Below are 27,122 nucleotides of genomic sequence, written 5' to 3' on the forward strand. Positions count from 1 at the left end.
TATGTTGTTAATGATGAAGCAAGAATTTTAACCAGTAACATCTGACCCTACATATAAACCTTACTCATCTTCCCCAAATGAGGGTAGACATATGAGAGCTCACTCTTTTCCTAGCCTCCCCCTCTTGTTTTTCTTTCCTACTTCTTTTTTGACCTTAACTTCATCTTTCCCTTTCCCTAACTCTGAAGCTTCCAGTTAAATATATACCCTGATGTACAGGGTGGCAGGACTAGTAATGGAATAGTAGGAGTAAACTTGAGTCCACAAACCCACATGTGCATGAAATGTAATTTTTTTTCTATTTTTCTAGATTCAGAGTAATTTCTATTTTGAGTCCTTGTTCCTCCAGATGGCAGAGATATAATCACAGAATTCAGAGCATCCTGCTTTTCCTGGGAGCTCAAGGAAGATCCCTGTGACTGTGGCAGTGCTCAAACACTTGGGGTTGGGAGACCCTGTTCATATGTTACTATGCATTCTTCTAAACCTGTTTTACAATGGATACCAGTGGTTCCAAATTCGGATACCTATAGGGGCCAGGCAGGTAATATAAATTTGTAGATAAAGGACAGAGATGAACAAAATGTAAGACTGCAGTGAACCTAAGACTACCTGCCCATCTAAGGCACTCAAATGTATTCTATTTTAAAAATGCACACACACAAAACTACCCAACAACAACAACCAACCAACCAAAGGAAAAAACAACCCAAGGTGTGGACCAAAGGAAAGACACCCATTTGTGACTTCTGAAATTCACATAATCTATTAGGTTTTTTGCAACATAAAGGCCAGGAAAAGATTTTTGTTTTTCTCTTTCTGGTGTGCCATCCTTTCCTGAAGCAATAAGTGTCAACTGATCTCCCTCTGGAGGAAGAAGGAAAACAAGGTAAAATAAAAATACAAGAATGTGGGCATGGGAAGTGGGGGTGAGGGCTCAGCCATTAAAATTTCCAGTGATATTTGGCAAGTTAACCCTGCCCTCAAACCTTCTCCTTGTCACCTCTCACCATGCTGAATCTTTATGATTTTTTCCTGCTTTCCCTGTATTCCATTTCTATTGTCTTATTCTAATTGGATCCCAAATAAGCCACATACTGCTATAGGGGTTAATATCTTTGTTAGTTGTTAAGGCTTATTGCCTGCCAGGGCCCGTCCCTCACAGATTTTCAAAAGAAGTTGTAAGAAGACTTAAAACTTATCCTGTTCAACACTCAATTGTCATCATCAATGAAGCACCTACACTGTAAGGGGACACCCAGCTGAAGAGGGCTGTCCCTCCTCCGGGCTCTCTCTCTACCATGTCACTCAGAGCACTTAATTCTTGAACCTAATATTAATGAGTCATGTATGCTGTGTGTACTCTCTCCTGTTACTCTGTAAATTTCTTGAAGGCAGGATCCTGTCTGATGTGTCTTTGTCACTTACACTGCACAGGAGCCCTTCACATCCCATGTATTCATTAAATGATGGTGGATTTTCCTCTCCATTCCCATAAACTCTCATCCTTTTATCCAATTCTTTCTCTCTCTTTACAGTCGTTTTTGCTCCCCAGTCTAATCTCGACAATGTTGTCGGACAGATCTTTATAAAACTCAAAAATAATCGAATTTCTCATCTGCTTTAAACTTCCAGCGGCAGCCAGATTCATTTGAGGATAAAGTCTAAATCTTTTGTTCTAGCACTTAAGACTCTTTGCAGGGGAATGTCTCTATCATAGCACCCTGGAGACCTTCCATGTTTCCACAGGCACAGCTTGAACCACCATATGACCTAAATCTGGGTGGAATGCCTTGTGATTCCCCCCAGGAGCATAGCATGAGAAGCAGTCTTTACAAGAGGCTTCACAAGACAGTTTTCCCATCCGCCTCTCCCTATCTTGTGGGAGGCTGCCATGAGGCAGCTTTCCCATCCACCTCCCTGGTTCCAGAGAGGCAAGGGACTCTCCGTCTCATACTTACACCCCTTTAGGGCAGAGCTGCAGGCTCTAGGACCACTGAGCTGCAGTCTAGGATCAGCTCCTCAGCCACTGAATATCTCACAACTCTGCTGAAGACGTCTGGTTCCTTTTGCCTCAGTGTCATCCTTTTGGTGGGTGAGACAAGGACCCAGAGAGCTGCACCCTTGGCATCTCTTGCTTTCACTGCCTATTTAAGTAATAAACTGTCTGAATCTAAAAGGGGCTCCTTATTTCTTTTCCAGCTGAACCTGTCAGTCTTGGACTTGGACTTCCCTTTGTGTTTGACACCCTTTATCATCTAGTTCAATCAAAGCCTTTCACCACCACCCCCCGATCTATTTACTAGTCTAAGCAACCAACTCATTACAAACCTAGCATAGGATATTGTCCAAATCTGCTTCTTTATCTGTCTCTCCCTTTTCTGCTCTGTCCAATATAGTACCCACTAGCCATGTACAGCTACTTAAATTTCAATTCACTTAAAAATGCATGAAATTGACATTTAACATTTAGTTTCTCATCCACGCTAACCACATTTTAATTGCTCAGTAGCCACATGTTACTAGTGGCTACTGTATTGGACCATGTAGCTATAGAATATTCCCATCACCATAGAATATCCTACTGGACAGCACTACTCTGGATTGTAAAGTATTCCACACAGGCAAGAATTATACCTTGTTCAACACTCTACTTCTCAATTCCTAGAATAGTGCTGGAACATAGTGATCGCTCAGTAAATGTTTGAGGAATTAAGTGAAAGAATAAATGATAGATAAAAAAGCAAAAAAAAAAGTTGAGTGACATATCTCAGAGAGAGTGTGAAGATAGAACAGAAGCCCAGCTGAATATTTATAGGCTACTTCTGAAGATGGAAAATTCCTCAAAATCCAATGGGATACAATTTCCAGGGTTCCTCATTTCTTTGCAGCAGAAGGCAGGACTGTCAATGAAACAGTTAATGTACACTGCAGACTGTCAATGAAACCAAAGATAGAAAGCAGCCAGAGGGCAAGAAACAAGAACTCAGCTGCCTCTCACAGGCATAGCCTCGTGGTGGTTGGAGAGGGGGCCCTCAGAAAAATGGAAGCAACCTGATAGGGTCTAAAAGCTGATAGCCACATTGCTGAGCAGGTTTCAGACCCCCCAGAGTCCCAGGGGGAAGGATGGGGATCATGCCTGCACCACTGGGAGACCTTGACCTGTTAGAGGAAGGGCAGTCAAGAACTGGTGGGACATCAACACATCAGAAGGCAGGAAAGAAAGAATAAAAGAGAGCGAAAGGTCCCATGGAAGTTAAAATTACCATTACCAATCAAGAAACAAAAATTCCAATTCCTTTAGGATCCTGTTGCCTTTCTTCCTTCATCACAGCACTTCCTCCTCCCAATAAATCCCAGAGAAAAAGTTCTTTGAGTCAAGAAACATCTCTTTGAGTTATTTGTAGTGAGGTGGATGGACCTGGAGTCTGTCATACGGAGTGAAGTAAGTCAGAAGGAGAAAAACAAATACCATCTGCTAACACGTATATATGGAATCTAAGAAAAAAAAATGTCATGAAGAGCCTAGGGGTAGGACGGGAATAAAACACAGACCTACTAGAGCATGGACTTGAGGATATGGGGAGGGGGGAGGGTAAGCTGTGACGAAGTGAGAGAGTGGCATGGACATATATACACTACCAAACGTAGGGTGGATAGCTAGTGGGAAGCGGCCACATGACACAGGGAGATCAGCTCGGTGCTTTGTGACCACCTAGAGGGGTGGGATAGGGAGGGTGGGAGGGAGGGAGACGCAAGAGGGAAGAGATATGGGAACATATGTATATGTATAACTGATTCACTTTGTTGTAAAGCAGAAACTAGCACACCATTGTAAAGCAATTATACTCCAATAAAGATGTTTTTTTTAAAAAAAGAAAGAAACATCTCTCCAAGGACTTCGCTGGTGGTGCAGTGGTTAAGAATCCGCCTGCCAATGCAGGGGACACAGATTTGAGTACTGGTCCGGGAAGATCCCACATGCCATGAAGCAACTAAGCCCGCATGCCACAACTACTGAGCCTGCACGCCTAGAGCCCGTGCTCTGCAACAAGAGAAGCCACCACAATGAGAAGCCTACGCACCGCAATGAAGAGTAGCCCCCACTCGCTGCAACTAGAGATAGGCCACGCGCAGCAACAAAGACCCAACGCAGCCAAAAATAAACAAACAAACAAATAAAATAAATTGTATATTTTAAAAAATCTTTCCATTAGTCACATTAGGCTGGACCCTGACTTTTGCAGCCAAGTGTGCATTTCACCTCCAAAATAGTCTCTAAACAATCTTCTGGTTAGGTTTATGCATCTGACATAAATCAGTGTTTGAACAATAAACTACCTGGGATAGTAATTTCTGGTTCTTCAGAGAACTGTGGTACCCACTGAGGTGAGCAAAACACACACAGAAAGACAAAGCTGCCTTCCCCAGTTCCCTGCTGCTGAAATCAGAAAGCAGACCTTTTCTACTTGGCCATGACAGCCCTGACTCACCCTGAATTCGGCTGCAGGAAGCAGTCTGGAGCGCGATGGCTTACTGAGCCAGCTAGAAGCACTGAACACTTGCCTATTGCTTGCTAATTTAGATAGTTCAAAATACCCCCGCCTACTGTTCAAAGTTGAAATTGTCTCCATAGAAACCATCAGCCGCTTTTTATTTTTTTTAAGTTCCCAGGGACGGGGCTATGAGCACTTGCTGCCACAGGGTCTGGGCAGAGGCTCAGTTTAGCTGGTGTGCCTTTCAATCCAGGTGTTTCATAAAGGAATCTTTTATTTCATCCCATAGGTCTGGTTTCTACACCTCTTCCCTGGACTCCTCTCAACTCCTGGCTCTCTTCGTCTTTGCTTCAATTCCTTCTCTATCTCTTCCTCTAAGTCAGTGGTCTCTTAGGCAGCTGCCTTTTGAGTCGTTTCTAAGATGAGTCCCAAATATCCATCTTCAGACTCATCTGACAAGTCTGTTAAATAAAGATTCCCAGGCCCCTCACCTGGAGATTCTTGCTTGATAGGTTTGGGGTAAGTTTCTGGGATCTGTACTTTTAACAGCAGATTCTAAAGCGTAGCACAGTTTGCAAACCACTCTTCCAAGGGACAGCAAAAGCCCTCCCCATGCAAAAATGCCTCCTCAGGACCAGAACCCCTGAAATCTGTCCTATTGTTAATCCCATCAGTCAATGTCCATTGTCAAAATATACAAGTGATCCAAGCTACAAATTGCAGACTGTGCATCCAGGTTGTGAACTCCTTGAGGGAAGGTACCATGTCTTTTAATTTCTGCATCTCTTGCAGCCAGTGAGGTGTAGCTGGCCTCTGGAATCAGAAAGACTTAGATTGGAACCCTGATCCCTTTATATCTGTCACTGTGACTGACCTCAGGCAAATTACTTACCCTTCCTTGGGCTTCAGCTTTCTAACTTGTGAAATGGGAATGGTACAATAAAATGTGTTAAAAGTGAAATACAAGCCTTGAGGAGAAGGGGCCAATATTGGAAGTCATGGGCAGATTGGAATGTCTGGGAGAAGAGGAGGCTGTTTTAGCACACAGCTCTTATACAGGATGAGAGGTACCTTGGCAGGCTAGCAAGGCTCCCAGCTTAGTGACTAATTCCCAGGACTTGATCCAAGGATGGGAGGTGGGTTGGGGAGGGATGCAGCAGAAATAGTGTTGTTTTCACTAAGACTCTAAGAGAAGCACAGGAAAGCGTGCTCCAGTACCCAAGTAATAAAGTGAGATGCATGCTAAACTGGCACAGAGTCAGACTTCTTCACTCTGCTGCCTAGAACAGAAGACACCAGGGATCTGGCACTCCATGGGCCCTCAAAGGATGTAGCAAATTAAGAGTGGGGACATTGGTGGGAGCACTGGGCAGTAAGGTACTAACCACGTACAAGGGAGGTATTAGCAGTTGTCAGTTGCAGGTGTGAACCATGCAGAAAAGACTGAAGTCCTCTGAGGAAGAAGGAATCTACCTCCAGCCTGCCTTCAGACCCAAGACTGTAACATCAACTCTTCCCTCCATCTCCAGACTGCTGGCCCACTCTGCGGATTTCCAGTCCCCACAATTGCATGAGTCAAATCTTTAAAATATCTATCCCTCAGTCTCTGTCTCTCTTTCTCTCTTTCTCCCTCTCTGTCTCTGTCTCTACAATTATATCAATACATAATTTTAGGGTAGAATTTAACTGACATAAGGCAGATTAACAGGAGAAAAGCATACACATTTATTTAGTGTAAGTTTTATGTGACACAGCAGCCCTCACAAGGAATGAAGACCCAAAGCAACTGGCGAAACCTACCTGTTATATGTTAGATTGAACAAAGAGAGGCAATTGTGGAAAAGTAATTATACTATGTGGGGAACCTAAAGGGAGATAAGAATTGTTTTTAACAAGGTCTATTTGTATAGAATTATCTCAGTCTCAACTTCTTGTCCTTGATGATAAGAATGTTTCTTTCCTTCTGGTGTAGGGAGGACACATTCCATCTGGGAGGTTTATCTCCTGCTTTCAGGAAGAAAAGGGGGAGGGTCAGAGGGTCTCTCTTGCAGCTGCTGTTTTTCTAAAGTGCTAGTATTTTTATGGCCAAGAGGCCTATTTGGGGATGATATAGTCTGGTTTCCTTAGAAGGAGAGGAAAGAAAAGCAGCAAAAATAAGTGATTACGGAATGAAGACTATTCTGGTGGGTGAAAGTCACCAGGTGTACTTAAGGGATTTCATTGAGCTTCCACAGAGCTGCAGCACAATCGGTGGAAAACTGTGACTCCCTTTCGGTGACAGACCTAACAACATTTCTAATCATCACGAGAACTTAAAAAAATGTACTCCCTAAATAGGAGTAAATATAGAAATGGAAGTATTTCTAGCTCTCCAGAGACAAAAACAGTGCTAGTGAATACAGCAAAATGTATTTCAAATTTCCTTAGAATTTAACAGCCTATGGGAAAAAAAATCTCAACACAGTGTAACAGAGAAAATTTAGGGCTACATCCCCAGGTTCTGATCCCAGCACTGCTCTTAATTCATTGTAAAAATTTCTCCTAGACTCTATTACTTAGCTGTAACATGAGAAGGCTAACACAGATCAGTATTCCAAAATATTTCAGTCATTAAGTAGCACCTGCATAAGTTTAGCTGTATCTGTGTACACCCTGACTTATTACTTACAAGGAAAAATCTTTATTAATACCTCTCAATGTGTTTATATTCTCAGTAATTGTTTTGTTCTTCCTCTGAAGCTTTATTACATTAAGGCTAGACCCTAGACCTGTTGTGCTAGGGGAGAAGGCATCCCTGCCTAGAAAAAATGGTCTAGGCCTTGACCAAAAGTGGGAATGAATTACGAGAAACTGGAAACCACAGAGGAAGATTTTGTCCTGCTTCCTGTTTGGAGTTCTGGAAAGTAGAGTAAAACAGGATATTGTGTGTTTAAGCAGAGAGAGATGCAAAGACAGCACACATAAGTTTCTCTTTGCACTCCTGTTGTGTGAAAGGATTCAGAAAGTTCCCATATTCTCACAATGATGGGCATGGAAAGCAGCTGAGAGTTGAAGGCCAGCAAACCTCCCTGGGGACCATTATGACAATGTGTGAGGTGACTCTTTAGTACAAGGTATGGGGTATGTAGCTCTACCAGGGATCTATAAAGGACACAGCTGACAGTCAGGGAATTTTGAAGGACAATGAAGGACAAGTGAGGCAAGCCCAGAGGATTTGAGTGGTTTCACCACCTGACCCAGAGGGTGAGAGTGAGTTTGCCACCTGGCCTTGACCATTCTGAGAGAATAACCATGAGTTATGAATGCATACACACAAAAGGTCAATGCCTGGAGACCAGATGAGTTACACTTCCACCAGGTTAGAGAAGCTGGCCAAGGATAGTTATTTGATCTAGTGTTCCTGCCACACACCCTTGCCCTGAGATTATACAAGCCCTCTGGCACCCAGATTTGGAAAAGAGGGTAGAGGATATCTTTGAAGGAAATAGAAACATTTCTGCTAATATCTGAACTTCAAATTAATTATTTACCTGTACATGGGCTGTATTAAACAAGAAAAGATTAAGATACCTTTAATGAGCTGGTTTATGTTTTCCTTCCCTTCCATCATCATTGGAAACAGGCGTTTGAAAGGAAGCCTGATTCTATTACAGAAAATTAAAGAGAAGGGAGGATCAGTGGTGGCATAGGAAAACCCTAGTTCACCTACAAAACTACAACTACATGTAGAACAACTCTCTCCAAAAATGACCTGAAGACTAGTAGAATAGCTCTTCTACAACTGAGGATATAAAGACAACAACCACGCTGAGACTGGTTTTACATGTAGCTGTCCAGTTTTCCCAGCACCACTTATTGAAGAGGCTGTCATTTCTCCATTGTATATTCTTGTCTCCTTCATCATAGATTAATTGACCATATGTGCATGGGTTTATTTCAGGGTTTTCTAAAGACATTACTCCAAAGAAGACATACAGATGGCCAAAAGGCACATGAAAAGATGCTCAACATCACTAGTTATTATAGAAATGCAAATCAAAACTACAGTGAGGCACCACCTCACACCAGCCAGAATGGCCAACATCAAAAAGTCTACAAATAATAAATGCTGGAGAAGATGTGGAGAAAAAGGAACCTTCCTACACTGTTGGTGGGAATGTAAATTGGTATAGTCACAATGGAGAACAGTAATGAGGTTCCTTAAAAAAACTAAAAATAGACCTACCATATGATTTTGAAATCCCACTCTTGGGCACATATCCAGAGAAAAAACATAATTCAAAAAGATACATATACTCCCCTATGTCCATTGCAGCACTATTTACAACAGCCAAGACATGGAAGCAACCTAAATGTCCATCAACACATGAATGGATAAAGATATTATATATATATATATATATATATATATATATATATATATATATATATATATACGTGTGTGTATATATATAAACCTAGTATAAAATACACACACACACACACACACAATGGAATATTACTCAGCCATAAAAAGAATGAAATAATGCCATTTGCAGCAACATGCATGGACTTAGAGATTATTACACTAAGTGAAGGAAGACAAAGACAAATATTATATGATATGACATATATAGAATCTTAAAAAATGATACAAATGAACTTATTTGCAAAACAGAAACAGACTCACATAGAAAACAAACCTATGGTTACCAAAGAGGAGGGGGACAGGGATAAATTAGGAGTTTGGGATTAAAATATACACACTACTATATATAAAATAGAAAATGAACAAGGAATTGCACAGGGAACTGTACTCATTATCTTGTAATAACCTATAATGGAAGAAAATATAAAAAAAGAATATATATATGTATGTATCACAGAATCACTTTGCACACCTGAAACTAACACAACATTGTAAATGAACTATATTTAAATCAAATTTTTTTAATTTAAAAGAATAAAATAAAATAAACTATACTAAAAAATGGAAATAGTAGAACTAAAAAAAAAGTTAAATATTTGGGGGAAAAACATAAGATGGGTTTAATAGAAGACTGGAATTAGAAAAAAAGGGTCAAAAACTTGAGAACTCACCAATAGAAATTATCCAACCTGAAGGACAGAAAAAAAATTGAAAAGAAAACGGGTAAAAAAAAGTCTTAGGGATTTCTGAGAAATATCCAGAGAAAAGTTTAAAGTGCAAGTGTTCACATTCCTAGAAGAAGAAAAGAGAATAAAGCAGAGAAATTATTTGAAAAAATAATATTTGAAATTCCCCAATATTGGGGTAAAGATCTAATTCATAGATCTCAAAAAGTGAACCCCAAGCAAGACAGGTTCAGAGAAAATCACACCTAGGAAGATCATATTCTAACTATCAAAACATAGATAAACAGAAAACTTTGAAAGCAGTCAGAGAAAAATGACACATTACATGTGGAGGAATAACATTCTGATGGCTAATTTCTAATCAGAAACAGAAGTAAGGTGACAAAGACAGTAGAATTACATCTTTAAAAGTAATGTCAACCCAGAATTCTTTATCTAGTGAAAATACCACTCAAGAATGAAGACACTTTCAGATGAAAGTAACTGAGAATTTATTGCCAGCAGAATTGTTAAATGAAGTTCTTCATGCAGAAGAAAAATCTTAGCAAACAGAAAGTCAGATATTCAGACAGTAATAAAGAACACTAGAAAAATAAAAATATGGGTAAATATAAGAGAACATTTTTCTCTTTAGTTTTCTTTAAAATGCATCAGATTACTTAAAGCAAAAATTAAAATATTGCATTGTGGGGTTTAAGGAAAAATGTTTAGTGAGCATCTGCTCAATATGATTTTATGTACACACAACCCCACCATTGCTGAAAGCTAAGAGGAGTTATGTTTTTTTTTCTTGGCATTATAACTTTGACTCTTGATTCCAGAAGCAAAACGTAAGCCTCTAGTAAATATAGAGTGGACAATATGGCAAGGATCACTAACATACAAGTATGTTATTTCCCAAAGTATTAGAAAAAATTTGGATCAATGTTTTTCATATAATGTTATTTATATACATGTAAATTGAAATCTAAATGACAAATACAATTTAGCTAATTTTTTAATGACAGAGCTTGATGTTTAGACTTGGGTCAAATATCAAGAACTAGGGTATAGGACTTTGAGGTAATAAATGTGTACTTTGGGGAATCTGGGTTTCTTCTGAACAGTATCTCAAGGCTAGTGCCAATCTCTGCAATAGTGAGAAAGGCTTTTTAAATTTCAGATGCCTTCAGCTCAAGCTTATACAGATTAACACACCATCTCTTCTTTATTAATTTGTGATTCAGTTACCATTCCAAGATACCTCCAGGGCCAACAATATTAATTTTAAGTTAATAACAAAAACAAAACATGTACTATAAACAAAACACAAATCATGAGCCAGTTTGTTTTGCCTGGGAGTTTTGCAACACATAATCTCTACCTCCTGTTTTCTCATTCACTCAGTCAGCTGCACTCTATTTTCTGTCCTATCCCAATAAAATATCTCACCAAGAATTTTTTAATTTTCAAATCTCATGAAAGCTTTTCAGTCTTCCTCTTGAAGACTTCCTCTTGAATTTGGTTTCCTACACTGTACAGTAATCATATCCAACTTCTTATAACTTTCTTTCTTTAGTTTCTGTGAAATGACTCATATCTGGCATGACTTCACCCTCTCCAACTAGCCCTCCTTAGCCCTCTCTGTAGGTTCCTGTTTCTTATCCTGCCCATTAAATTTTATTGTTTTCTCAGCAATCTCTCCTTGACACTCATCCCTCCTCATACTGCATGTTCTCCCTGGGTGATTTCCTATTTAACTCCTGAGCACTTCAGATTGACATCTCCAACTCAGGCATATCTCCTGTGACCAGATTCTATCTCCCCCTGAACATAAGACAAGTACCTCCAATTTAACATATCCAAAACCAAATTTATCACCTTCTGAGACATTCTCTTTTATATACACTTTTTATCTCAATGAATGTTGTCCATCCGGCAAGTTTCCTGAGTCAAAACCTGGGAATCACCCTAGATTTCTCTTTCTCCTTCCAGCTACATCCAAATAATCTCAAAGACTTGAAAAAAACCCCGAAGATAATTATAAGAATTTTCCTAACTTTCAGTTTCAATAAGAATATGGTGGCTGCTTAGTTCTAAATCTTCCCTTCTCCTGAAAATCTGTAACTTACAAATGGGAAACAAAAACAAACAAACACACTTTCAGTGACCTAAAAGACATATAAATCTAACAAATTATGAATATTTACTCTCAGAAAGAGACAGCCCCACTAGAAGAGGGATGGCTTTGAGAAGGTCAATCTCCAGGTGAGGCAGAGAGGGAAATTTCAGAAATAGAAAGGGGGAACCCATAAGTAACAACTCAGAACGCCAATGCGGTGGACACAGTGATGCTGTGATCCTCCTATGGGAATAAAGGATTTACAATCCAGCCGCTGGAAGTACTGCTGGGAGAAAAATCAGCTGTCAGCCTTCTCCAGGGATTACCTCAGCTGAATAAAGCCACCTCACTCAAGGTGAGTGGGTACTATCAAAACAACAGAAAATAACAAGTGTGGGTGAGGATGTGGAGATGTTGAAACAATTGTGTGTTGATAGTGGGAGCATAAAATGATGTAGTCACAGTGGGAAACAGTATGATGGTTCCTCAAAAAATTAAACATAGGATTACAATATGATCTAGAAGTTCCACTTATATACCCAAATGAATTGAAACGAGGGACTCGTTTCAACATTCATAGCAGCATTATTCACAATAGCCAAAATGTGACATGAACCCAAATGTCCACTGATGGATGAATGTATAAACAAAATTTTGGTATATATACATACAGTGGAATATTATTCAGTCTTAAAAAGGAAGAAAATTCTGACACATGGCTACAGTATGAATGAATCTGGAAGGTAAAACAAGCTGGGCACAATAGGACACATATTGTGTTTTTCCACTTATATGATGTATAAAGAGTTGTTAAATTCATAGAAACAAAAAATAGAAAGATGGTTACCAGAGATTGGGGAAGTGGGAAATGGGGACTTATTGTTTAATGGGCTTTGAGTTTCAATTAGGAAAAACTTCTGGAGATGGATAATGGTGATGGTAGCACAACAATATGAATGTACTTAAAACCACTGTATAATTCAGCGTATATTCACCTAAAAATGGTTAAAATGATAATTTTATGTTTTGTCTATTTGCCACAATAAAAAAAAAAAGCCAGGATGTTCTAATGTTCTATAAAGTTTTGTTTGTATAATTTCAAAAATTAAATAAAATTAATGTGGAATTCATTTGTTTTAACTCTAGCAACATTAAAATGCCAGAACTAGGATTTTTTCTTTTACTTTGTTATATTTTTTAGACTTTATCTTATAGTTTAATTTAAATCTTAAATGTTTCTGATTTTTCTGATATATAAAATGCAAAAAAGTGTATATATATATATATATATATAATTTATTTGGATTGAAAATATCCACTATAATATAGAAAGATATAATATACTAAATATCAATAAAAATCCAGGTTGTCTTTTTTTTTAATATCTTTATTTGAGTATAACTGTTTTACAATAGTGTGTTAGTTTCTCCTTTACAACAAAGTGAATCAGTTATACATATACATATGTTCCCATATCTCTTCCCTCTTGCGTCACCCTCCCTCCCACCCTCCCTATCCCACCCCTCTAGGTGGTCACAAAGCACAGAGGTGAACTCCCTGTGCTACGCGGCAGCTTCCCACCAGCTATCTAACTTACATTTGTTAGTGTGTATATGTCCCCGCCACTCTCTCACCTCATCACAGCTTACCCTTCCCCCTCCCCATATCCTCAAGTCCATGCTCTAGTAGGTCTGTGTTTTATTCCCGTCCTACCACTAATCTCTTCGTGACATTTTTTTCCTTAGATTCCATATATATGTGTTAGCATACGGTATTTGTTTTTCTCCTTCTGACTTACTTCACTCTGCATGACAGACTCCAGGTCTAGCCACCTCATTACAAATAACTCAGTTTCATTTCTTTTTATGGCTGAGTAATATTCCATTGTATATATGTGCCACATCTTCTTTATCCATTCATCTGTTGATGGACACTTAGGTTGGTTCCATGTCCTGGCTAGAGCTGCAATAAACATTTTGGTACATGACTCTTTTTGAATTATGGTTTTCTCAGGGTATATGCCTAGTAGTGGGATTGCAGGGTCATATGGTAGTTCTATTTGTAGTTTTTTAAGGAACCTCCATACTGTTCTCCATAGCGGCTGTATCAATTTACATTCCCACCAGCAGTGCAAGAGTGTTCCCTTTTCTCCACCCTCTCTCCAGCATTTATTGTTTCTAGAGTTTTTGATGATGGCCAATCTGACCGGTGTGAGATGATATCTCATTGTAGTTTTGATTTGCATTTCTCTAATGATTAATGATGTTGAGCATTCTTTCATGTGTTTGTTGCCAATCTGTATATCTTCTTTGGAGAAATGTCTATTTAGATCTTCTACCCATTTTTGGATTGGACTGTTTTTTTTTTGTTATTGAGCTGCCTGAGTTGCTTATAAATTTTGGATATTAATCCTTTGTCAGTTGCTTCACTTGCAAATATTTTCTCCCATTCTGAGGTTGTCTTTTAAAAAGAATTGCCAGGAACAATGTAATACCCAGGATAGAGCAACTAGCTTTTAAAAAAGAGATAATTTCTGTCCTAATTAAACTACTATAGGAAAAAAGGAAAACTTTTTAATTCTTTTTATGAAACAAGTACAACATTGATATAATACCTGACCAAAAACACTCCACAAAAAAAAGTTTGATCTTATTTATTGTTAATTAACAATACTTCATGATCAACTGAGTTTTAGTCTACAAATGTAAAGATGATTCAATACTAGAAAAATAATTCATCATATTAATAGATCTACAGAGAAAATCATATAATCTTTTCTAGCAATGCTGAAAAAACACTTTTAAAAATCCCAAACCTTCCTGGTTTAAAAGAAAAATCCATAAAATATAAATCAAGGATATACAGCAGGCCAAACACCAACATTCCTCCTAAAGTCCAAAACAGGAAACAAGAAAAATTATACTGATTATACCCATTACAACAATTATTATATAGCATATTGCATATATAACTAATATATATAGCATGTAACATATATAACTAATACATAGTAAAACTCATAGGGGGTATTAGCCATTGCAATTACATGATTATTATAATTAAAGGAGTGAGGTATTCTGATTGGCCAGGTCTGGGAAATGTGAAAACTTCTACGACTGAGAGAAGAGGGAGGCTAACAGCCCCACACATATTGAATGGAATAATTTTACTCTAAACAGAGAGGGTATCAGAAAGCAGACAAAATATAAAGAGTTTAGGCAGATAAAACTGAAGTATCCTCATGTTGCTTCTATTACTCTATTTATTGGCTCCCCATCATACCTACAAAATGATTCAAAATACTTTTCTACTTTTTCACCTTGATTATCCATCAATCTCCTCTACTTTGATCCACTGCAATTCAGTAGCTCAGGAATATTTGGCCTGTGACTTGCCTTTTAGAGAACATACCTCAAATTTGACCTTGGACAAAGTAATTTGTATTGCTCCATACCCATGGTCATCAGACTATGCCCTGCAAACCAAATCCAGCCTACAACACTTTTTTCTGCTGCCCAGGACTAAGAATGGTTTTTACATTTGTAAACACTTGGAAAAAAATAGAAAATTATTTATGAACATTGGTGTTCATAAATAAAATTTAACTGGAACACAGACAAAATCATTCATTACATCCTATCTAAGGCTGCTTTTGTGCTATGATGGCAGAACTGAATAATAATGACAGAGACCTTATGGTCTACAAAGCCAAAAATATTTACTATCTAGTACTTTACTGGAAAGAGTCTGCTGGCCCCCAATCTAGAGGCACACAAGCCACACCATCGTAACTACTATCCTAAATTGAAATTCTGTGAATCTCAGATTGCTCCTCTCTCAAAATGCTGTATATGTTTAGACACACACAAAAATATTTTCTTTTGCTAACTTTTGTTGAATTATTGATTGTAGGCAGATTCAATAATGTTACCTCCATACCTGCTATCATATTGTTTTAAACTAATATATTTTTTTACCCAGGTCTAGTTTTCTAAAATCAATGAAGTAACCATGAATCATGAGTGTATTTTCAAATATGAGAAATCTAAGAATATTTTTAAAAATTTATTTTATTCAAATATAGTTGATTTACAATGTTGTGTTAAAAAGCATATTTAATTTGAGTTTTAAGAAATCAACTCAGGGCTTCCCTGGTGGTGCAGTGGATAAGAAGCTGCCTGCCAGAGGCAAGAATATACAATGGAGAAAAGACAAGCTCTTCAGTACGTGGTGCTGGGAAAACTGAACAGCTACATGGAAAAGAATGAAATTAGAACACTCCCTAACACCATACACAAAAATAAACTCAAAATGGATTAAAGACCTAAATGTAAGGCCAGACACTATCAAACACTTAGAGGAAAACATAGGTAGAACAATCTATGACATAAATCACAGCAAGATCCTTTTTGACCCACCTCCTAGAGAAATGGAAATAAAAACAAAAATAAACAAATGGGACCTAATGAATCTTAAAAGCTTTTGCACAGCAAAGGAAACCATAAACAAGATGAAAAGACAACCCTCAGAATGGGAGAAAATACTTGCAAGCAAAGCAATTGACAAAGGATTAATCTCCAAAATTTACAAGCAGGTCATGCAGCTCAATATCAAAAAAACAAACAGTCCAATCCAAAAATGGGTAGAAGATCTAAATAGACGTTTCTCCAAAGAAGATATACAGATTGCCAACAAACACATGAAAGAATGCTCAACATCATTAATCATTAGAGAAATGCAAATCAAAACCACAATAAGGTATCACCTCACACCAGTCAGAACGGCCATCATCAAAAAATCTACAAACAATAAATGCTGGAGAGGGTGTGGAGAAAAGGGAACACTCTTGCACTGTTTGGTGGGAATGTAAATTTACACAGCCACTATGGAGAACAGTATGGGGGTTCCTTAAAAAACTAAAAATAGAACTACCATGACCCAGCAATCCCACTACTGGGCATATACCCTGAGAAAACTGTAATTCAAAGAGTCATGTACCAAAATGTTCATTACAGCTCTATTTACAATAGCCAAGACATGGACGCAACCTAAGTGTCCATTGACAGATGAATGCATAAAGAAGATGTGGCACATATATACAATGGAATATTACTCAGCCATGAAAAGAAACGAAATTGAGTTATTTGTAGTGAGGTGGATGGACCTAGAGACTGTCATACAGACTGAAGTAGGTCAGAAAGAGAAAAACAAATACTGCATGCTAACACATATATATGGAATCTAAAAAAAAACACAAAAGGTTCTGAAGAACCTAGGGGCAGGACAGAAATAAAGACGCAGACATAGAGAATGGACTTGAGGACATGGGGAGGGGGAAGGCTAAGCTGGTACGAAGTGAGAGAGTGGCATGGACATACATACACTACCAAATGTAATATAGATAGCTAGTGGGAAGCAGCTGCATCACATGGAGAGACCATCTCCGTGCTTTGTGACCACCTAGAGGGGTGGGATAGGGAGGGTGGGAGGGAGACGCAAAAGGGAGGAGATATGGGGATATATGTATATGTATAGCTGATTCACTTTGTTATACAGCAGAAACTAACACACTATTGTAAAGCAATTATACTCCAATAAAGATGTTTAAAAAAACGTGAACACACACACACAAAAAGAGTAGAAAACCATAAAAAAAAAAAAAAAAAGAATCCACCTGCCGACAGGGGACACATGTTCGAGCATTAGTCCTGGAAGATCCCACATGCCGCAGAGCAACTAAGCCTGTGTGCCAGAACTACTGAGCCTGCACTATAGAGGTCACAAGCCACAACTACTGAAGCCCACATACTTAGAGCCTGTGCCTGGCAGCGAGAGAAGCCACCGCAATGAGCGCCCCGCGCACCACCACAAAGAGTAGCCCCTGCTTGCCGCAACTACAGAAAACCCACGCATAGCAACGAAGACCCAATGCAGCCAAAAATAAATAAAATAAAATAAATAAATTTAAAAATAAAGAAGAAATCAACTCATCAGCACCTGATTCTATTTATGATTGTTGTACAAGCCAGGGGATTCTGTGGTTCATTTTTGGTAATTATTTTCCCTAAGAATTGCTGTAATTGTAAACTGAAATATTTTAGAACAGGCAGAGCTCTAAGTTTATATTTCTAAAAATATAAACGCCTCAGTTTATGATATTAGATTAAGTGGAAGCTATTTTTCCCTTTCCAAAATCAAAGCATACCATTCGCAGTCCTCCTGCCTTCTCTTGCCATAACTTCCTTCTTACAAGAAGTCAAAAGCATTGTTCCATGAAAATCAAGTGGAGGCTGGTAAAGCATCCCATTGCTTCTGTATTTCCAGAAATATTTGCTCTTCTTAGAGATAACCGGTCACAGCTGGAATAAGGTGTTTCCTGAGAAACTTCTGGATCTCCTTCCAAGAACGTTCTTGTGCAGCTACATGTGGGATCACCTCTCCTCCCCAGTGCATGAAGAGGTGGAGATTGGAGATCCTCGAGGCACAGCACAGTGGGGAGTAGGGGGGCTCTATCAGGTGGCCTACTCCTGGGTAAGACAGCAAGGTCCAGTCGTTCTTCCCATGTCTCCTCAACTGTTCTGTGGCTTGCTCTGCGTATACTTTGCTGTTGACATTCATATCTTTTTCTCCCACAATGAAGAGGAAATGTCCCTGGGCCTTTTCAATGGGGAGAAAAAAAGTCTCACTGGCTTCAGCTCTAGTATCCTCAAAAATGTGCTGTAATTCTACTAATCCTAAGGTACTGATGGACAGTGAATGAGGAGAGAATGGCCAGAGCCGATTTATCTGACCATGATATACCTGTGGAATGTCAAGAATAAAGTTGGAGCCGTTAATAAGCATGGCAGCTGTGACTTGCTTTAGGTGAATAGCCATGGAGAATCCAGTCTCTGCTGTTTTGGACATGGAGACTACCCCAATACCCAGGCTAAGGACCTGTAAAAAATTAAAAAATAAAAACCCCAATTAAATACAACCCGGAGACCAGAAGGGGGAGCTCTCACACCCTGCAACAACAGCAGAGCCCAAAAGGTAGAAAGACTGCTCTTCTTTCCAGGAAAGCACTCAGCCAGTGAAAAGCCTTGGCCTCTTTGTTTACTCTAAGCCCTCCCATCTTCCTTTTCCCCTCCAGGAAATCCTTCTCCTTCCCTTGCTGTGCAGGGACTTGCACATGCTTCACCATGGTTCCAGACCCCAAACTGCAATCTCAGCTGATCCTGAATAACTCCATCTTTGCTGGAGAAATATCTGGCATTCTATTTGTTTTAGGGCAACATTTGGTGGCTCGTACAAGGACCAGAGGAGACCCCCCCCAAAGGTTCTAGGGCTGTCGAGCCAAGAGTTGCAGTATCCATGGTTGAGCCCTTTATTGCTCACTGCCTCTCTCACTGACCCTGGAGTTTGAGGGTACATCTTTCTCCTGGATTCGAGCCCTTGTGGTCGGTGGAATAAGAATGCTGTCTGCCATATCAGTAAACAAAAGATGTTGTGGCCATCAAGCCATCAGTCATTTACAGCAGCACCTGCCAACCCCCAACCCCCCACGGAGAGCCCTGAGGGAACTTGGGATGGAAACAAAGAGGATGCTGGCTTTAGATAGCTGAGGTGCATATCAAAGGAATGATTTCAGTGAGCCCAGACTCTTGCATCTTCCTGTACAAAGAAAAGCACTAAATTCATTAACTTGAGATGTCTGGTTTTCTTTAATTAATAGTAATCTTTTGATGTACCAGGTTATTGTTGCAAAACTCCTACATATCCTGGCTTCTCCCTTACCTCTTTCAGAGCAGTCCCTCAGAGCTATCTGAGAGACTGCTCCTGGGTTTAAGTCCTCAGTTTGTCTGCCACAAAAACATAATTCTCAAATTTGAGATTGTGCTTTTCTTTTTTCTTCTTTTCATTTTTTTTTTTTTTTCAGTTGACACCTCTTTGCATTTGAAGCTCTTCAGGCTGTGTGCGGGATCTATTTTAAAGTTTCATTCTTTCTGGTTAAAGCCTTGCTCTGTATGCAAGTACTCTTTTGGCACTTCAATCTGATTCTGGGATCAGACAGTTTCAACTGAAATTGGCTGAGAAGCTGTTAGCTGAGTTCCTTCAGGTACAGGGGCTGTTTCACTGAAACTCAGTTCAGCCATCAGCCCTTCCTTTGGAATAGGAGCTGTTCCATGGGAACTAGCCGAGAAGCCTTTGGCCTGGCTCCTCCAGGACCAAGCTATTCCCTTAGAACTGGCTGGTATTAGGCCTGCAGACACTGTGAATGCAAGCTGTTTACATTGAGCTATAAACTGTTTAAGCTGTTGGAAAATTATTCATTTACTCTAGAGAAAAATCTCTGAGAAAAGGGATCCCAGTTATATAAATATTTTGAGGGCACCCCCCTCCCCCACACTGAGACTCTAGATAATTTTATATTTAAAAACCTTGGTTCTTCCTCATGCACATTTCTAACTAAATGGACTGAGCTGACCACAGGCAATTTACAATATCAATGGCCATTATGGGTAATTTTGAAATCCCTGAACTTAATTTTCTTAAAACCAAATTGGACTACAAGAGCTCAGAAATCTTCAGAACTGAATGGAATGTCTATTTTGACTGGTATTTTGAGATGATGGAATAAAATTTATGTTTTGAGTCCAGACAAGAAAATTTAAGCATAACATAGTCCCTGTCTGTATTGGGCCCTCCCTATGGTGCAGTGTGCATCTGCATTATACATTAACCAAACTGCCTCAAAGCAGGAATGTCTGCTTGACCATAATGATCAACATTTTCCCTTCTTCAAACACCAGCAATGTAACTCCTTGAGAGATACCATTCTTTTTTAAAAATTTTTTTAACATCTTTATTGGAGTATAATTGCTTTACAATGGTGTGTTAGTTTCTGCTTTATAACAAAGTGAATCAGCTATACATATACATATATCCCCATATCTCCTCCATCTTGTGTCTCCCTCCCACCCTCCCTATACCACCCCTTTAGGTGGTCACAAAGAACAGAGCTGGTCTTCCCGTGTGATGCAGCTGCTTCCCACTAGCTATCTATTTTACATTTGGTAGTATATATAAGTCCATGCCACTCTCTCACTTCGTCACAGCTTACCCTTCCCCCTCCCCAGGTCCTCAAGTCCATTCTCGATGTCTGCATCTTTATTTCTGTCCACCCCTAGGTTCTTCAAAACCACATTTTTTCCTTAGATTCCATATATATGTGTTAGCATACAGTACTTGTTTTTCTCTTTCTGACTTATTTCACTCTGTATGACAGACTCTTAGGTCCATCCACCTCACTACACATAATTGAATTTTGTTTCTTTTTATGGCTGAGTAATATTCCATTGTATATATGTGCCACATCTTCTTAATCCATTCATCTGTTGATTGACACTTAGGTTGCTTCCATGTCCTGGCTATCGTAAATAGAGCTGTAATGAACATTTTGGTACATGACTCTTTTTGAATTATGGTTTTCTCAGGGTATATGCCCAGTAGTGGGATTGCTGGGTCGTATGGTAGTTCTATTTGTAGTTTTTTAAGGAACTTCCATATTGTTCTCCTTAGTGGCTGTATCAATTTACATTCCCACCAAACAGTGCAAGAGTGTTCCCTTTTCTCCACACCTTCTCCAGCATTTATTGTTTGTAGATTTTTTGATGATGGCCATTCTGACTGATGTGGGATGATATCTCATTGTAGTTTTGATATGCATTTCTCTAATGATTAATGATGTTGAGCATTCTTTCATGTGTTTGTTGGCAATCTGTATATCTTCTTTGGAGAAATGTCTATTTAGGTCTTCTACCCTTTTTTGGATTGGGTTGTTTGTTTTCTTGATATTCAGCTGCATGAGCTGCTTATACATTTTGGAGATTAATCCTTTGTCACTTGCTTCATTTGCAAATATTTTCTCCCATTCTGAGGGTTGTCTTTTCATCTTGTTTATGGTTTCCTTTGCTGTGCAAAAGCTTTTAAGATTCATTAGGTCCCATTTGTTTATTTTTGTTTTTATTTCCATTTCTCTAGGAGGTGAGTCAAAAAGGATCTTGCTGTGATTTATGTCATAGATTGTTCTACCTATGTTTTCCTCTAAGTGTTTGATAGTGTCTGGCCTTACATTTAGGTCTTTAATCCATTTTGAGTTTATTTTTGTGTATGGTGTTAGGGAGTGCTCTAATTTCATACTTTTACATGTACCTGCCCAGTTTGAAGAGACTGTCTTTTCTCCACTGTATATTCTTGCCTCCTTTATCAAAGATAAGGTGACCATAGGTGCGTGGGTTTATCTCTGGGCTTTCTATCCTGTTCCATTCATCTATATTTCTGTTTCTGTGCCGGTACCATACTGTCTTGATTACTGTAGCTTTGTAGTATAGTCTGAAGTCAGGGAGCCTGATTCCTCGCAGCTCCGTTTTTCTTTCTCAAGATTTCTTTGGCTATTCGGGGTATTTTCTGTTTCCATACAAATTGTGAAATTTTTTGTTCTAGTTCTGTGAAAAATGCCAGTGGTAGTTTGATAGGGATTGCATTGAATCTGTAGATTGCTTTGGGTAGTAGAGGCATTTTCACAATGTTGATTCTTCCAATCCAACAACATGATATATCTCTTCATCTATCTGTATCATCTTTAATTTCTTTCATCAGTGTCTTATCGTTTTCTGCATACAGGTCTTTTGTCTTCTTAGGTAGGTTTATTCCTAGGTATTTTATTGTTTTTGTTGCAGTGGTAAATAGGAGTGTTTCCTTAATTTCTCTTTCAGATTTTTCATCATTAGTGTATAGGAATGCAAGAGATTTCCGTGCATTAGTTTTGTATCCTGCTACTTTACCAAATTCATTGATTAGCTCTAGTAGTTTTCTGGTAGCATCTTTAGGATTCTCTATGAATAGTGTCATGTCATCTGCAAACAGTGAAGCTTTACTTCTTCTTTTCCAATTTGGATTCCTTTTATTTCTTTTTCTTCTCTGACTGCTGTGGCTAAAACTTCCAAAACTATGTTGAATAATAGTGGTGAGAGTGGGCAACCTTGTCTTGTTTCTGATCTTAGTGGAAATGGTGTCAGTTTTTGGATTATATGTCTTTGGTGAACTTTACATAAAACATCAGTGTGCCATTTTGATGTATGATCCTTTGTTTTGAGAATGTATATAACTGTTCCTTTGACTTCTAAACAAGCAGAACAGTCCTCAAAAGGAACAGTCCTTTTCCTTTCTGAAAGACTGTCTCCTGGGTTAAAACCCTCAGGTTGGCTTGAATAAAATTCTCTATTTCTCCTTAAGATCAACTGTTGATTAATTTTTCATCCATAGTGACTTCCTAACATTATCAGGAGTCTAAAATTGCCTCTCTGCAAAATAAGATTTTAAGATTAATTGAGGCAAATGAATGATTGTAAAAGATAAAATGGCTCCTGAAGCCTCAAACTCTTCTTTGGCTTCTTCGTCTCAGCCTTTGCCCCTGATGCCGTCTTGTCTCCCTCCCTCACTCCCTCATGCCCAGACTCTGTCCCGGGCACCATCTTCTTCCTTCCCTTCAAAGCCACCTACACCTCCTCTATACCCTCAATTTATTCATACTAATTCTCTTACCAAATTCTCTTTTTCTCTGAAATTCTCCCCATACCCTTTTTCTCTGAACTTATCAGAGCCAGTCCCTTTAAAACTAAGCCTTCTGAGGATGCAAAGGCTTTATTTTTTATATTTCCTGAACTAAAGCTGAACTGTGAGCCATAGTCAAAGATTTTCCCAAAGTAACCAGAGATCCTCACAGGTTTGGTAAGTAATTTAATATAGTCATTCAAACTTATCAACCTGGTTTTCCTAACATATATCTACTAGTTCATATGCTTGTCAGTGAAGGCCAGGCCCAGCATTAGATAAAAACTCCTAATTGGGAAAATCCTGAAAGTTCCCTCTGATGGAGAAAATTTTCACACATTGAGGTATGGAGAAGTCATCTTGGCTTATACATTGTTCAGCTTGAACTTTGTGTGAACTAAAACAGCCTGTCAAACACAGACAACACATCTGCTTTAACCATTAAGGTAAAGAATGTCTGTTCTGAAGATAAGGATAAAAAACTCCCTTCTTATGACATCCATATTAACACTCCCTCAAAGATAAGGTTCACTTCCCAGACACCAGAGTCCTGTTGTCTCACTCTCTATATACTAAACCTGTCTCCTTTGGAAACTTGAAGGAATATACCCCTGTCGTGTTTGATGTATGTTCTTTGCTCTGATAAGGTATATGACTATGCTAAAAACTGTGCTTCAACTGAGCAGTTTCTTAGAGTTATCTGAGAGGCTGTCTCCTGGGCTACACTCCTCAGTTTGGCAAATAAAACTCTTTTCTATTCCTATTACAGATTGTTTATTGATTATTTCCATCAACACCTAAGAGTAAAACATGGAGACCAACCTGCTAACTTACATATGATCAAGCTTGGGCAATTGCTAGGTGACTTTTTCAAAACCTGTTGATTGGAACAAAATTCAGACTTTTACATGAAAACCTGATGAATCTGCTCAAGACTATTACAATCGACTTCAGATTATTTTTAAAGAAAATTCTGATCTTCTTTTAGAGGTTGATTCCACTCAGATAGCTTTAAACTTTATATTTATTAATGGGCTGGACCAGGAGCATTCCCTTCTAGTAAAAAGAACCAGGATGGGATGGGAAACTAGAGTTTTCCACTCCAGAGTCTAGTGAATATGGCAAACCAGCTGTCTCTCACTCTAAATGAGTCACCTCAATGAAAAACCACTGAAATTCTTAATCTTCAACTCCAGCAAATGAAGGTCCCTAAATGAAACCAAACCCCTCCCAGTTTGCCACAAAGAGTTATTGTCACAAAGAGCCAGGATGTCAGAAAAAAGATCGTTACAAATTTAAGCATTTTAGACACCTTCTGCCCTCTAACCAGTCTTTCCAATGTCCTCTGAATTCTCAACAATGGGTCTCAGGGGGACTACAGGGGCTCTTCCTAATCTTCCCACTTAATAGAATTGGAGAAACATTTCTCCAGATTGGGGATGAATCTCTTCCAGTCCTAACTGACAATGGAACCACAATCTTGGTACTCAACGCCACTACTATAAAGCAGTCCCTGCTTTGGAGTACTAAAACAGTTCAAACAGTGGGATCTCTAATGAACCCCAAGAGCTTCCTATCTCTGAACTTATTCCCTTTTGCTTAGGCCCTTTGAGAGATACACACCCTTTTCTCCTTAGTTCCTCTGCCCTTATCCATTTATTAGGTCAAGACTTCTTAAAGAAGTATCCATGGCAGAGTTTCTTTATCCCAAAGGTGGGAAATAATTCTAGATTTGACAATAGTTATCCAAGTAACCAATCATGTAAATTAAATCACCTTTTGACATCTTTAATTGCTTCAGCTCCGATAGTCCTAGCACTGATTCTGAAAACTGATTATTTGTCCCTATTGAATCAGCTACCACCCTCCTATGGACAAAATCTCCACCTGATATTGGCAAAATTTACAGCATGCCTCCCATCACAATTCAGATAAGTCCCTCAAAACTTCTTCCCAGAATTAATCAATACCCTATAAGTAAAGAAGCCCTTCAAGGCATGAAGCCCATAATAGAAGATTACAGGTCTCAAGACATCATTATCCCTTGTACTAGTCTTTCTAATACTTCTATTTAACCTGTGAGAAAACCTAAGGACCCAGGATGGAGGTTCATGCAGGATCTCCAAGTAATAAACAACACTGTTATCCCTCGACCCCCTGTTGTTCCTAACCCTCATATGTTACTAACATCCATTCTCACTGGAAGTGAATTCTTTACTGTAATTGATTTATGCAGTGCATTCTCTAGTATTCCAGTTGACGAAGCCAGCCAATAACTTTTGCCTTCACTTGGGAAGAAAAACAATTCACTTGGACACTAATGACTCAGGTTTAACTGAGTCCTTATTTCTCAAATCCTGAAGGCTGATCTGGATGATATAAATTACCCTAGAGGTTCTATTTTGTTGCAATATGTGGATGATTTGCTTCTTTGCTCTCCTTCTCAAGCCTCCTCATAGGAAGACAGCATCCACTTGCTAAAGCTTTTAGCCTCAAAGGGACATAAAATTACCAAAGAAAAACTGCAGTTTGTCTAAACCCATGTTTGATATTTAGGGCATCTGAATATCAGAACAAGAACTACACCTATATCCAGATAGACTTTATAGTGTCCTAAGCTTCCCCAAACCCCAAACTAAACACTATCTGTGACTATTTCTTGGGTTAGTTGGTTATGCTGAAATGAGATCCCAAATTTCTCCCTTATGGCCAAATCTCTGTATGTTTTATTCAAGAATAACAACCCCAGCCCAGTTTAATGGGAAAAATCAGATGACGTAGCTTTTAAGGCCTTAAAGGAGAGTTTGAAGAACCCACCTGCCCTGGGGCATCCCAATGATCAGATTTCCTTTTTCCTTTTTGTATATGAAAAAGAAGGAAATACCCTTGGGGTACTCATCCTATAACACAGGGACCACCATTGACCCATAGGGTATTATTGCCAGCAACTGGACCCTGTAATATGGGGATACCTGCCTTGCCTTAGAGTCATTAAGCCCCTGCTCTTTCATTTAAAACCCAGAGAGACAGGAGAAGATGGCGGAAGAGTAGGACGTGGAGATCACCTTCCTCCCCATAGATACATCAGAAATACATCTACACGTGGAACAGCTCCTATAGAACACCCACTGAATGCTGGCAGAAGACCTCAGACCTCCCAAAAGGCAAGAAACTCCCCACGTACCTGGGTAGGGCAAAAGAAAAAAGAAAGAAAAAAGAAAAAAAAAAAAAGAATAGGGACGGGACCTGCACCAGTGGGAGGGAGCTGTGAAGGAGGAAAGGTTTCCACACACTAGGAAGCCCCTTTGCAGGTGGAGACTGCGGGTGGCAGAGGGGGGAAGCTTCAGAGCCACGGAGGAGAGTGCAGCAACAGGGTGTGGAGGGCAAAGTGGAGAGATTCCCACACAGAGGATCGGTGCCAACCAGCACTCACCAGCCCGAGAGGCTTGTCTGCTCACCGCCCGGATGGGCGGGGGCTGGGAGCTGAGGCTTGGGCTTCGGAGCTTAGATCCAAGGGAGAGGACTAGGGTTGGGGCGTGAACACAGCCTGAAGGGGTTAGTATGCCACAGCTAGCCAGGAGGGAGTCTGGGAAAGTCTAGAGCAGCCGAAGAGACAAGAGACTTTTTCTTGCCTCTTTGTTTCCTGGTGCACGAGGAGAGGGGATTCAGAGGGCCGCTTTAAGGAGCTCCAGAGATGGGCGCAAGCCACGGCTATCAGCGTGGACACCAGAGATGGGCTACTGCCGCCACTGAGAAGCCTGTGTGCAAGCACAGGTCACTATCCAGACACCCCCTCCCGGGAGCCTATGCAGTCTGCCACTGCCAGGGTCCCTTGA

General features: G+C 39.4%; 1 protein-coding gene across 3 annotated transcripts in view; it reads right to left on the reverse strand.

Annotated features, from left to right (window-relative positions):
* The window catches only part of BAAT (bile acid-CoA:amino acid N-acyltransferase), a 44,954-nt gene that overhangs the window by 9,364 nt on the left and 8,468 nt on the right, over positions 1-27,122 (reverse strand). The window contains exon 2 of one of the 3 annotated variants that reach the window (XM_067041082.1): positions 18,493-18,627. The exons of 1 other annotated variant lie outside the window; for it this stretch is intronic. In XM_067041082.1, the coding sequence (XP_066897183.1) occupies positions 18,493-18,597 (105 nt within the window). In that variant the 5' untranslated portion in view covers positions 18,598-18,627. Of the gene's footprint in view, positions 1-8,066; positions 8,091-18,492; positions 18,628-27,122 lie in introns of those variants that run through there. One more of the 3 variants, XM_067041084.1, reaches the window with a different exon arrangement.

This window comes from Kogia breviceps, chromosome 8, assembly GCF_026419965.1.
Source record: "Kogia breviceps isolate mKogBre1 chromosome 8, mKogBre1 haplotype 1, whole genome shotgun sequence".
NCBI lineage: Eukaryota > Metazoa > Chordata > Mammalia > Artiodactyla > Physeteridae > Kogia > Kogia breviceps.